Source organism: Felis catus, chromosome F1, assembly GCF_018350175.1.
Source record: "Felis catus isolate Fca126 chromosome F1, F.catus_Fca126_mat1.0, whole genome shotgun sequence".
NCBI classification, from domain to species: Eukaryota; Metazoa; Chordata; class Mammalia; order Carnivora; family Felidae; genus Felis; species Felis catus.
This window is the reverse complement of record NC_058384.1, coordinates 69,148,682-69,163,032: the sequence shown is the minus strand read 5'-3', so window position 1 is coordinate 69,163,032 and position 14,351 is coordinate 69,148,682. Positions and strand designations below refer to the sequence as shown.

At 45.1% G+C, this 14,351-nt stretch overlaps 1 protein-coding gene across 1 annotated transcript; it reads right to left on the bottom strand.

Annotated features, from left to right (window-relative positions):
* Nucleotides 1-1,159: 1,159 nt before the first annotated feature.
* On the bottom strand, nt 1,160-4,830 carry LOC101087705 (protein S100-A15A). Its single transcript, XM_019821409.3, has 3 exons — nt 4,689-4,830; nt 3,429-3,650; nt 1,160-1,474 (listed from the first exon to the last, which is right to left on the bottom strand). Exons 2-3 carry the CDS (start codon nt 3,576-3,578, stop codon nt 1,298-1,300), a joined length of 327 nt encoding a protein of 108 aa, XP_019676968.2. The 5' UTR covers nt 3,579-3,650; nt 4,689-4,830; the 3' UTR covers nt 1,160-1,297.
* Nucleotides 4,831-14,351: the final 9,521 nt, after the last annotated feature.

Below are 14,351 nucleotides of genomic sequence, written 5' to 3'. Positions count from 1 at the left end.
TCTCAGGCCCAAGCCACTCCACTTTTAAACACTCATTCCTGGGGGCTCTCCTCTAGACCCTCGAGGTGGGTCCTTGTCCAGTGTGTGTCGGCCCCCCTGCTCCCTGTCCCATCATGTATGTGCAGAGAATGAGTGGTCAAAACATCACCGGTGAGGCCTGGCTTCCTTGCCAGAGAGGCAGCTCCCCAAGAGAATGGATGCCCCCCCTCAGACAGGGGCTCCAGGGGACTGGGGGCATGCCTCCCCCCTCAGACAGGGGCTCCAGGAGGTCAGGCCGGACCTCCCCCTCAGACAAAGGGTCCTGGAGGCCGGGCCGTGTCTCCCCGCTCAGACAGGGGCTCCTGGAGACCGGGCCATGCCTCCCCCCTCAGACAGGGGCTCCTGGAGGCTGGGCTGTGCCTTCCCCTTCAGACAGGGGCTCCTGAAGGTCAGGGCCATGCCTCCCCCCTCAGACAGGGGCTCCTGAAGGTCAGGGCCATGCCTCCCCCCTCAGACAGGGGCTCCTGGAGGCCAGGCCATGTCTCCCCTCAGACAGACACTCCTGGAGGCCATGTTGTGCCTTCCTCCTCAGACAGGGGCTCCTGGAGGTCAGGGCCATGTCTCCCCATGCAGACAGGGGCTCCAGGGGACTAGGGCCATGCCTCCCCCCTCAGACAGGGGCTCCTGGAGGCCGGGCTGTGCCTTCCCCCTCAGACAGGGGCTCCTGGATGTCGGGGCCATGTCTCCCCACTCAGACAGGGGCTCCAGGAGACTAGGGTCGTGCCTCCCCCTCAGACAAGGGCTCCTGGAGGCCGGGCCATGTCTCCCCACTCAGGGGCTCCTGAAGGCCGAGCCATGTCTCCCCACTCAAACAGGGGCTCCAGAGGACTAGCGCTGTGCCTTCTCCCTCAGACAGGGGCTCCTGGGGGTCAGGGCCATGCCTTCCCCCTCAGACAGGGGCTCCTGGAGGTCAGGACCATGTCTCTCCACACAGACAGGGGCTCCAGGGGACTAGGGCCATGCCTCCCCCCTCAGACAGGGGCTCCTGGAGGTTGGGCCGGGCCTCCCCCTCAGACAGGGGCTCCTGGAGACTGGGGCTGTATCTCTCACCCTAAATGGATGGTCCCCGATGTAGGACCCACAGCAGATGCCCAAATCCATGAACTAAAGAATTCCAGGACACATTTATGGGGTTGCTTTATTCTCTTCCCCCACAGCTGTTGGTTGCACACACACGTGGGCACACATAGACTCACTGGGCAGAGCTCTCCATCCGCTCCCGGACAGGCCCCTGCGGGTGGAGGCGGCCACACGTCTGCTAGTGGAGGCTGTGCTGGGCGCAGTAGTGGGCACACTGCTGCCGGTGGTAGTGCAGGTGGTAGTCCCTCACCAGACGGCCCAGGACGAAGAGGAACTCATCAAAGCAGATCTGGTTGTCCTTGTTCTTGTCTGCAGCCCGGAACAACTCTGAGATGTAGTATGGCTCCTTCCGGCCCTGAGGAGGGCAGAGGGTCACCCATCAACCCAGGCACATGGCCCACAGCAAAGGGCTGTGCCTCCACTGCTTGCGTGGCACCATGGCATGGCCCAGCCACAAGAGGTTTGCAACAAACAGCCCATCACTCAGGCAGAGGCCAGGGCACCCTATGCTATGGAATCAGGCTAAGAGGCGGAGACATGGCGGGCACCTCAGCTAGCTGGCCCCAGGGCTGTGTGGGTTGACAGTGCAGCCTGGGCACCACTGGCTGACTGACCGCCTGGCTGCTGGGCAGAGCTGAGCGGCCTGGCACCTCCTGACCTGTCTGCCCAGCTGCACTGGCAGCCTCCCTGCAGAGGCCACCAGTCCAGAAGCTTTGGGATGGAAGGCTGTGCCCCTGCTTCACACTGGGAGCTCCTCTGGGCAGAGCCCACCTGCCCCTCGTGTCTGCACCTCCAGCACTATCGCAGGGCCACCAGGGGGTGGGATCAGATGTGTGCATGCTGTGGCGTCTGCTCAGGACTTGTTTATGACAGTTAGCCTGTGTCCCCTGCAGAAAGTGCAGAATAAAGGGAAAGAACATCATGGGCCCTGAGGTGTCCAGCATGTCCCAGAGCAGGTGGCCCTGAGGGATGAAGATCGGAGACAGAATAGGGGAGGAACAAATGCACGTGGGGTTGAAGGGGCAGCGAGAAGGAAGGCCAGGGTCAGTGTGCAGTGCGGTGAGAAGACAGGGATGAGAACAGAGTCCTGGGCAGGGCCCGTGGAGCATGTTCCAACAGGGTTTGGCTGGTGGGTGTGGAGACTCAGAGTGGAGTCCTTGGAAAACCTACAGGGAAGAAACCTGTTGCATCTGTCAGCAGCTGGGGGCCCAGAGGGTGGCCCTCATCTCCATGGGGAGCTCCATACCCTCTGTTTCCCCTGCCGCCCACCACCATCTAATTCACCTAATCTTATCTCCACAAAACTGGTTGATCCCAAAACTGAAGGCTTCCTGCTAGGGCAGGCTCTCCCTGGCTTCCTTCACCTCAGCCCCCCTGGTCTAGTGTCTGTCCCTGGGGGCCCTTAACCTGGGGCGGGGCAGGGGCGGGGGTGCTGTGAGCATCGGGCCCAGCCCCATGGGCTACAGACAGTTGGCCCTGGAAAGAAAGTCACCCTAGTCCCCTCTGTGACCCTCACAGCTACACTCCAGTAAACTGAGGGCAGGACTCTCCTCTGATGTTTCCCAAAGGTAGGTAAGGGGAAGACGCGCAGTAAACAAAGGAGCACTGCTTTTGGAATGTAGTGCCCTTCAGGGCATGGACCTGAAGTCCACTGGAGGTGACAGTCCAGAGACCCCTCCAGGCATGGCGCTGAGGGCAGAGGGCATTACCCCACAGACACTCCTGCCAGCCTTGCAGCCCCCAAGACACTTGGTAATCACAGACTCTGATAATGGAGAAGACGAGCAGGCCTGAGAGGGTTTCTGAGCCCCAGGCTGGTCCGAGAGCCTCTGTTAGCCCTTCAGACAGCAGCTGGAAGGGGAGATTACATTCCCTACCCCCACCTGGCTTCTGCCCAAACTGTTCTCCCCCAAGCACAGGGACAGGGGAGGTTTGTGCCAGTACCCAGAAGGGGCTGAGGCTAAACGGGCAGGTTCGGGGCAGGATCTCTGACTGAATGGGGCTTCAGGCAGAGGGAAGATCAGCACCTATTCTCTCAGGAAACAGGATGAGCAGAGGAATAAACAGGTTTGGTTGGGACTAAATCTCAGGGATTAGGGCTGAAGTGGGGCCAGGCAGGAAGTTTCAGGAGAGGGAGGGAGGGGAAATAAAGCTGGCAGATCCTGCCCTCCCAATTCCCTCCTCCTCCTCCTCCCCTAAGTAGGAATTCTCTTGGGAGATAACTCCATGTATCTACACCCTCACTACTCACTTCCAACCCCACAACCAACCCTATACTTCATCCCCACCTGACCCCAGACCCCACACACCAGGCTCTCCATGAAGCGGGGTACATTGTCCATAAGCAGAGCCTTCAACTCCTCCAGGGACAGGGTCTCCACGTCTCCCTCCCGGGCTGCATACTGGTGGTAACAGTGGATGATTTGGAAGAGGGATTCCTCCACTGGTGTGCCTGTCATGGTGGCTGGGCCGTGGCCAGGACAGGGAGAACTGGAGATGTAGTGCTGGAGGCCCTGGGGACAGTGGAGAAGCTGAGGAGAGAGCAGCCCCATGACAGACAGGCACTTCCTCCAAGAATCTTCTGCCCTCTCATTCTGTCCACCTCCTTTCACTCCAGCTGATCCCTTTTGCAAACGTGGCTCAGAGTTCCTGCCTCAAAGGAAGTTGTGCTGTGAGCACTCAGGACAGGTGTCTGTCCTTTCCTTGAGACAGTGGGCTTCCTGAAGACAGGAGCATGTTATCTGCCCCTAGACCCTACTCTCAACTTAGGAGTCACCCAAAATCAAAAGTGAAAAGAATCTAGACTCTTTGGTGCAAGACAGTACTAGACTACTTCATAGCACAAATGAAATATTAAAATTATACCACCCAGAACGCCCAGCCCTGCTCAGGTATTATTGTTTTCCTTTCTCGGTTGAATGTAGAGACAACACAAGGATGCCCACCTTTGTTCTGACCAACGCCTTGCTGCATGAGCCTCTAAAGGGGTCTACTTGTCATCCACATGGTCCCTTCTGCCCTGAGTTGGGTTGGCCAGCAATGGGGCAAGCAAGGGCACCCACAGCCACCCCTTGTCACCCCACAGCACTGACCCCGGTGCTTTACACACAGATGAGGTACCCACAATCTCCCCCTCCACACATCCTACAAAGATGAGATCCCTGTTTTCAGGAGGCAGGTTATCCCATCAGCTCAGTGGTCCCCTCCAGATTCTGTGCAGATAAGAATCAACAACTGCTGGTTCTGACTCTTATGAAGCCAGCCAAACACTAGATAGAGCCTTTTATACAGAGTATCCATGTAATCCTAATGAAGCAGGCATCATTTCCCCCATTTTCCTGAGGAAGAAGTGAAATCCAGAGATGTTAAGTAAATCTCCCAAAATCACACAACTGATCCACCTGGAACAAGATTCAAACCAATTGGGGACCACAATTACCCTGTTGGGATATCCATCAACTGTACACATTCTCCAAAACAGGTAAGCCACCCATTTCTGCTTTCTCTGACCTGCACAGACCCAGAACCATCCACCCCACCTCCACTACTCTCTTGGGAGAAGTGCTGACCTGTGCAGTTGGGACAGGGTTGCTCTGAATCCACAGTGCTGGCCTCTGGTTTATCCCAGAGATTCCCCAGCGCTCAGGCAGGATGCATTTGTGTGAACAGGGGCCCAACCACCAAGTCCTATATTCTGCCCATCCTTGGTGCTTCTAATTATGGCAGCCAGTGTCATGACTCTTCACAGGTTCTTCAACAGCACGACTGAGCCTTAATTACATTCCTGAGATGATATCACATGACACTTGCTTCCTACAATTAAGTCAACCAGTTTCAGGGACACACCTTCCTTCAGAGCCTGATCTGAAGCATCTCAGAATCACAAGTCACAATGTCCATACCTCAGAGCCCATCCTCCTGGCTCCTGGGCTTGGGTGGGGTCAAACCACAACTTAAATACATCTTCCTCAGGTGTCCTCCCTCAATTACTGAGTCACCGGACTCCACAGTCATTAAGCATATTAATTCATCCAACAAATATTTCTTGAGTGGCCACAGTGTGCCTGGACCTGGTTAGGTAATGTGAATATGACATGGGGCCAAGCCACAGGGTGGGGGTGAGTGGAGGGGACCGAGTCTCACACTGGCATGATCCACTGTGAACAATACAGGCCTGGTGGCATGAATGGTGCCCCCAGGAAGAGACACTTTCTGCCTGGAGAAGAGTTGAGGAAGATTCAATACAGAGCTGATTTTGAATTGGGACTTGAAGAAAAGATTCAATTGCATGGAGAAGCAGTCTCTGGGACAGAGGAAACAGCAAAAACAAAGGCTTAGGGGTGTGAAAGAGAGAGGCTGGAGGCTGCTCAGAGGCTGCTCAGAGTCCACAGGGCAGATAATGAGCACGGGGACAAAACAAGGCTGGAGAGGCAGGACAGAGGCAACACAAAGGGGCCTGTGTGCCAAACCAGGCCTGCACTGCATCCTGTGCACAGAAAGAAGCTGAGAGGATTTTCACTGATTGGGTGATGGGTGGGAAGTGAGAAAGAAATGGTAGGAACAGTTTTATTGTAAGAAATAACCACAATGTGGAAGTAAACTTACCCTAAGGGGGCTCCATATAAGTGCCACCTGGGCCCTTGAGGGACAGGTGAATTCCCTTGGCCCAGGGCACACCTTCTTTCAGCCCATCTCAGCCCCGCTCTCTCCTGGGAGGGGCCACACCTGCTGTCGAATACACCTCCCAGAAAGGGGGGCCAAAGGACAGGCGATTGAACCAGAGATTAAGCCCCACATCACAGAAGGTTTGAGAGAGGATAGGGAAAGATGTAAGCCAAAATCTTTTTCAGATTGCAGGGTGAGACTTCATCTACACAACATAGTGATTTCTCCAGCAAATAGTGGTTCACCAAAACACTTTCATGTTTCCAAAGTAAAAACAGGGCTCAAATTTCTAAAATGTAAAATGATATGGAAATGTCAACCTAGAATCATAGAGCTTTTATTGAATACTTTTATTTTAGCCATCACTGGGGTGCCTGGGTGGCTTAGCCGGTTGAGCGTCCAACTTCAGCTCAGGTCATGATCTTGCAGTCTGTGAGTTCAAGCCCCACGTTGGGCCCTGTTGTGACAGCTCAGAGCCTGGAGCCTGTTTCAGATTCCGTGTCTCCCTCTCTCTCTGCCCCTCTCCCACTCATGCTCTGTCTCCCTCACTCTCAAAAATGAATAAATGTTAAAAAAATATATTTTAGCCATCACTGTCCTGAGAATTTATCCCAAGAAAGTAATTAAACAGATATTAAAAAGCAATAGATCGTAAAAGGTTTACCACTGCATCATCTGCAACCAAGAAACAAAATAAAAATAAAAACCTTGAAACCACCTAACTAACAAATTTGGCATGCCAATATGTCCTTGGCCATTCACTGGATAATGATTTGTCACTCAAAAGGGATTCCATTTTTATCATTTTTTTAATTTAATTTCTTTTTTAAATTTACATCCAAGTTAGTTAGCATATAGTGCAACAATGATTTCAGGAGTAGATTCCTTAATGCTCCTTACCCATTTAGCCCATCTGCCCTCCCACAACCCCTCCATCAACCCTCAGTTTGTTCTCCATATTTGTGAGTCTCTTCTGTTTTGTCCCCCTCCCTGTTTTTATATTATTTTTGTTTCCCTTCACTTATGTTCATCTGTTTTGTTTCTTAAAGTCCTCATATGAGTGAAGTCATATGCTATTTGTCTTTCTCTGACTGACTAATTTTGCTTAGCATAATATCCTCTAGTTCCATCTATATAGTTGCAAGTGGCAAGATTTCATTCTTTTTGATTGCCGAATAATACTCCATTGTGTATATATACCACATCTTCTTTATCCATTCATGCATCAGTGGACATTTGGGCTCTTTCCATACTTTGGCTATTGTTGATAGTGCTGCTATAAACATTGGGGTGCATGTGTCCCTTTGAAACAGCATACCTGTATCAAAATGGATTCCATTTTTAACCCATAGTTTGTTTGGAGGGAGAGGTCATATTCCACCCCTCTTCACCTTGCCTTTCACTCAAGCTGGGGCACAATGACTCCCCAGACCATCCCAATGCACAGTGATGACCTCCTTCCACAACTGTGCTATAACTAGTCTTTTCACTCAATGCTAGACTGAGGGCATCTTCTCACCCACTTAATCAATACTGGCCTGATTTTTAATGAGTATATAGTGATCATTTGTTTGCATGTATCAAAATTTGTTTTTTTAATTCATTATTAGTAGACATTTAAATTACTTTAGATTTATACATTTCAATCAACTCTTCCTTAATAATGATATTTCTTCAAAATTTTGCCATGAGTGCTAGGTGCTGGGGAGAAGGGGGACAGAAATGAATTTATACTCCCTTCCCCTGCCAGAGTTGCTGCTCTGCACTGTACCCCACCTCCTACAGACCAGAGCTGCCACTCACCTCCCAAATACAAGCCCCCAAGTTCCCAGCTCCGTAGCTGCCTCCCCACACCCATGCCTAGACACAGGTGTCTAGTACACCCATATGGAGACCCATGACTTCCTTCTGTTGTGGGGGGGAGGGAAGGAGAACAGGAGTACCCCAACAACCTTCCCCACCCTAATATAAAAGTCACTAGACACTTTCACAGTATTACATTAACCTATATCTGTCCATATATTTACCTTTACCTGTGAGATTTATGCTTTCCAATGCTATCATATTTCTGTTTAATGAGTTTTCATTTCAATTTGAAGAACTGTCTTAAGCATTTTTTGCAAATTTAGTGATGAGCTCCCTGTTTTGACTGGGAAAACAAAGAAGAAAAACCCAGGACCTATGGCTTCATGAGTGAATTCTACCAAACATTCAAATTCATACCAATGCTTCTTAAACTCTTTCAAAAAAATAGAAGAGGAAGGAACACTTCCAAACTCATTTAATGAAGGCAACATCACCTGATACCAAAACTAGGCAAAGACACTAAAGAAAAACTATAGGCAAATATTCTTGATGAACATACATGTAAAAATCCTTAATAAAGGGGCGCCTGGGTGGCGCAGTCGGTTAAGCGTCCGACTTCAGCCAGGTCACGATCTCGCGGTCCGTGAGTTCGAGCCCCGCGTCGGGCTCTGGGCTGATGGCTCGGAGCCTGGAGCCTGTTTCCGATTCTGTGTCTCCCTCTCTCTCTGCCCCTCCCCCGTTCATGCTCTGTCTCTCTCTGTCCCAAAAATAAATAAACGTTGGAAAAAAAATTAAAAAAAAAAAATCCTTAATAAAATCCTAGCAAACTGAATTCAACAGCACATTAAAAGGATCATGCACCATGACTAAGTGGGATTTATCCCAAGGATGTGAGGATAGTTCAACATATGCAAATCAATCAAGGTGTTATAACACGTTAACAAAATGAAAGAAAAAATGCATAATTATCTGGATAGATGCAGAAAAGGAAACTGACAAAGTTCAGCACCACTTCATGATTAAAGCTCAACAAAACAGGTACAAAAGGATCTTAACACCATATATGAAAAGCTTACAGGTAACTTCATCATCAGTGGGGGAGAAAAACTGAGATTTCCCTCCAGGATATAGCACAAGGCAAAGACACATACTCTTCCTGGTGCTGGAAGTCCTAATAAAGAAACTAGACAGAAAGAAAGAAAGAAAGAAAGAAAGAAAGAAAGAAAGAAAGAAAATTATCTCTGTTTGCAGAAGACATGATCATACATAGAAAACTCTAAAAACTAAACAACAATAAACCTGTTATAAATAATAAATTCAATAAGGTTGCAGAATACAGAATAAACATACAAAAATCAATGTGTTATGTACACAACAAACTATCCAAAAAAAGAAATTAAGAAAACAATCTCATTTACAATAGCAAGAAAAAGAACAAAATGCTTAGGAAATAACTTACTCAAAGAGTTGAAAATTATGAAAATATTGATAAAGCAAATTTAAAAGGACACAGATAAGTGGAAAGACATCCTATGTCCATATGTTGGGAGAATTAACATTGTTGTCCATACTACCTGCAGTTATCCATAAATTCAATGAAATCCTTATCAAAATCCCTATGGCATTTTTTACAGAAATAGAAAATAATCCTAAAATTCATATGGAACTACAAAAGACTGAATAGCCAAAGAAATCTTGGGCAAAAAAACAAAGCTAGGGGCATCACACTTGCTGATTTCACAATTCATTACAAAACTATGGTAATCAAAACAGTATGGTATTGGCATAAAACAAAAATATAGACCAGTAGAACAGAATAGAGAACCTAGAATAAATCCACACATATAAGATCAATTGATCTTTGCTAAGAGTGCTGAAATAAGGAAAGGATGGTCTCTTCAAGAAATGGTGCTGGGAAAACTGGATGCAGAAGAATGAAGGTGGCCCCTGGTCTCACACCATACACAAAAATCAACTCAAAATGGAGTAAAGACTTGAATAGAAGACCTGAAATCATAAAACTACTAAAGAAAAACATAGAAGAAAAGTTTCTTGACATTGGTCTGGGCAATAATTTTTTGGATGTGGAGACCAAAAGCACAGCCAACAAAAGCAAAAATAGACAAATGAGATTACATTAAATTAAAAGCTCTGCACAGCAAAGAAAGCAATCAACAAGTTAAAAGGCAACCAACAGAATGGGAGAAAATATTTGCAAACTATATATTTGATATCCAGAATATATAAGGAAGTCATACAACTCAATAACAAAAAATATTTTTAATGGGCAAAGAATCTGAATAGACATTTCTCAAAGGAAGACATACAAATAACCAACAGATATATGAAAAAGTGTTCAGCTTCACTAATCATCAGGGTTCTTTGGTTCAAGCCGCATATCAGGCTCTGTGCTGGCAGCTCAGAGCCTGGAGCCTGTTTTGGATTCTGTGTTTCCCTCTCTGCATCTCTCTGCATCTCTCTCTCTCTCTCTCTCTCTCTCTCTCTCTCCCTCAAATAAATAAACATTAAAAAGATAAAACAAAATAATCTGAAAGCAGCAAGGGAAAAAAAGTCCTTAACCTATAAGAGAAAAGAGATAAGGTTTGCAGCAGATCTATGCACTGAAACTTAGCAGGCCAGAAGAGAGTGGCATGATATATTCATGATGAATGGGGAATATATGCAGCCAAGAATACTTTATCCAGCAAGGCTATCATCAGAATAGAAGGAGAGATAGAAATAAAGAGTTTCCAGGAAAAACAAAAACTAAAGCAGTTCATGACCACTAAACCAGCTCTGCAAGAAATATTAAAGGGAACTCTTTGGGGAGGGGGGAGGGGAGGAGACCAAAAAGCAACAAAGACTAGAAAGTAACAGAGAACATCACCAGAAATACCAACTTTATAGGTAACACAATAGCAGTAAATTCATATCTATCAATAATCACTGTGAATGTAAATGGACTATTTAGTCCAATCATTTAGCTCCAGTCAAAAGACTTAAGGCATCAGAATGGATTTAAAAAAAGAAAAAAACAACACTCATCTATATGCTGCCTACAAGATACATATTTTTGACCTAAAGACACCTGCAGATCGAAAGTGAGAGGATGGGGGGGGGGGCGCCTGGGTGGCGCCCAACTTTGGCTCAGGTCATGATCTCGTGGTTTATGGGTTCAAGCCCCACATCGGGCTCTGTACTGACAGCCCGGAGCCCAGACCTTGGAGCCTGCTTCAGATTCTGTGTCTCCCTCTCTCTCTTCCCCTCCCCCACTCGCATTCTGTCTCTCTCTGTCTCTCAAAAATGAACAAATGTTAAAAAAAAAATTTTAGGGGCGCCTGGGTGGCTCAGTTGGTTAGGCGTCCGACTTCAGCTCAGGTCATGATCTCATGGTCTGTGGGTTCGAGCCCCACGTCAGGCTCTGTGCTGACAGCTCAGAGCCTGGAGCCTGCTTCAGATTCTGTGTGCCCCTCCCCTGCTCATGCTCTGTTTCTCTCTGTCTCAAAAATAAATAAAAACATTTTTAAAAATTTTTAAAGAAAGTGAGGGGATGGAAAACCATCTATCATGCTAACAAACTCCAAAAGAAATCCAGAGTAGCCATAGTTAAATCAGACAAACTACGTTTTAAAACAAAGACAGAAACAAGAGATGAAGAAGGGCATTGTATAATTAAAGGATCTATCCATCAGGACCTAACAATTATAAATATTTATGCCCACAACTTGAAAGCACCCAAATATATATCAATTAATAACAAACATAAAGAAACCCATTGATAATAATACAATAATGGTAGAGGGCTTTAACACCACACTTAATAGCAATGGACAGATCATCTAAGCAGAAAATCAAAAAGGTAACGATGGCTTTGAATGACACACTGCCAGATGGACTTAACAGATATATTCAGAACATTTCATCCTAAAGCACACATTCTTTTCAACTACACATGGAACATTCTCCAGAATGGGTCACAAATCAGCCTTCAACAAGTACAAAAAGATGGAGATCATTCCATGCATATTTTCAGACCACAACACTATGAAAGTTGAAGTCAACCACAAGAAAAAAATTGGAAATACCACAAATACATAGAGATTAAAGAATACCCTACTAAAAAATGAATGGGTTAACCAGGAAATTAAAGAAATTTTAAACATGCATGGAAGCAAATGAAAATGAAAACATGACAGTCCAAAACACTTGAGATGCAACAAAGGCAGTCCTAAGAGGGAAGTATATTGCAATACAGGTCTATCTCAAGAAGCAAAAAAAAAGTCTCAAATACACAACCTAACCTTACACCTTAAGGAGCTAGAAAAGGAAGAGCAAATAAAGCCTAAAGCCAGCAGAAGAAGGAAAATAATAAAGATTAGAGCAGAAATAAATGATATAGAAATAAACAAACAAAAAAACACAGTAAAACAGATCAACAAAACTAAGAGCTGGTTCTTTGAAATAATTCATAAAATTGATACCCCTAGCCAGACTCATCAAAAAGAAAAGAGAAAGGACCCAATAAATAAAATCATGAATCAAAGAGAAGAGATCACAACCAACACCATGGAAATACAATCAATTATAAGAGAATATTATGAAAAATTACATGTCAACAAAGTAGGCAATCTGGAAGAAATGGATAAATTCCTAGAAACATACAAACTACTAAAAACTGAAGCAGGAAAAAAATAGAAAATTTGAACAGACCCTAAACAGCAAAGAAATTGAATCAGTAATTAAAAATCTCCCAGCAAACAAAAGCCCAGGACCAGATGGCTTCCCCAGGGAATTCTACCAGATATTTAAGAAAAGTTAATACCTACTTTTCTCAAAGTGTTCCAAAAAAATATAAATGGAAAGAAAACTTCCAAACTCCTTCTACGAGGCCAGCATTACCTTGATTCCAAAACCAAAGACCCCACTAAAAAAAATTTATAGGCTAATATCCCTGATGAACATGGATGCAAAAATTTTCAACAAGATACTAACAAATTGAAACCAACAGTACTTTAAAAGAACTATTCACCACAATCCAGTGGGATTTATTCCTGGCCTCCAGGGGTGGTTTGATTGTTGCAAATCCATCAACATGATACACCACATTAATAAAAGAAAGGATAAGAACCATATGATTCTCTCAATAGATGTAGAAAAAGCATTTGACAAAATACAGCATCAACTCTTGATAAAAATCCTCAACAAAGTAGGTATAGATGGAACATACCTGAACATCATAAAATCCATATATGAAAGACCCATAGCTAGTATCATCCTCAAGGGGAAAAACTGAGAGCTTTTCCTCTATGGTCATGAACAAGACAGGAATGTCCACTCTCACCATTTCTATTTAAAATCTCACTGGAAGTCTTAGCCTCAGAAATCAAACAGCGAAAAGAAAAAAAAAAAAAGCATCCAAATCAGCAAGGAAGAAGTCAAGCTTTCACTATTTGCAGATGACATGATATTCTATGTAGATAACCCAAAGACTCCACAAAAAATTGCCAGAACTAACACATGAATTCAGCAAAGTCACAGGATATAAAATCAATCTACGGAAATCTGTTGCATTTCTATACACAAATAATGAAGCACCAGAAAAAGAAATCAAGGAATCAATCCCATTTACAGTTGCGCCAAAAACAATAAGATATCTAGGAATAAACATAACTAAAGAGGTAAAAGATCTATAGTCTGAAAACTATAGAACACTTATGAAAGAAACTGAAGAGGGAACAAATAAATGGGAAAACATTCCATGTTTATGGATTGGTAGAACAAACATTGTTAAAATGTCGATACCACCCAAAGCAATCTACACATTTAATGCAATCTCTATCAAAATACCACCAGCATTTTTCACAGAGCTAGAACAGTCCTAAAATTTGTATGGAACACAAAATAAACGGAATAGCCAAAGCAATCCTGAAAAAGAAAAGCAAAGATGGAGACATCATGATTCTGGACTTCAAGCTATATTATAAAACTGTAGTCATCAAGACAGTATGGTACTGGCACAAAAACAGACACACAGATCAATGGAACAGAATAGAAAACCCAGAAATGGACCCACAACTGTATGGTCAACTAATCTTTGACAAAGCGGGGAAAGAATATCCAATGGAAAAAAGATAGTCTCTTCAACAAATGGTGTTGGGGAAACTGGACAGCGACATGCAGAAAAACAAACCTGGACCACTTTCTTACACCATACTCAAAAATAAACTTAAAATGGATGAAAGACCTAAATGTGAGCCAGAAAACCATCAAAATCCTGGAGAAGAACACAGGCAGCAACCTCTTTGACCTCAACTGTAGCAACTTCTTACTAGACACATTGCCAAAGGCTAGGGAAGCAAAAGCAAACATGAACTATGGGGACCTCATTAAGGTAAAAAGCTTCTGCACAGTGAAGGAGACAACCAACAAAACTAAAAGGCAGCCTACAGAATGGGAGAAGATAATTTCAAATGACATATCTGATAAAAGGTTAATATCCAAAATCTGTAAAGAACTTATCAAACTCAACACCAAAAAACAAATAATCCAGTTAAGAAATGGGCAGAAGACATGAGCAGACATTTTTCCAAAGACTTCCAGATGGCTAACAGATACATGAAAAGATGCTCAACATCTCTCACCATCAGGGAAATACAAATCAAAATCACACTGAGATACCACCTCACACCTGTCAGAATGGCTAAAATTAACAACACAGGAAACAACAGATGTTGGCGAGGATGTGGAGAAAGGGGAGCCCT

Excerpts from the sequence above, each read along its gene's own strand:
- LOC101087705 (XM_019821409.3), bottom strand. The coding sequence starts at position 3,578 with ATGACAGGCACACCAGTGGAGGAATCCCTCTTCCAAATCATCCACTGT. Across the intron at positions 1,475-3,428 it reads CCCGCTTCATGGAGAGCCTG|GGCCGGAAGGAGCCATACTA; the intron begins GTGTGTGGGGTC and ends TGCCCTCCTCAG.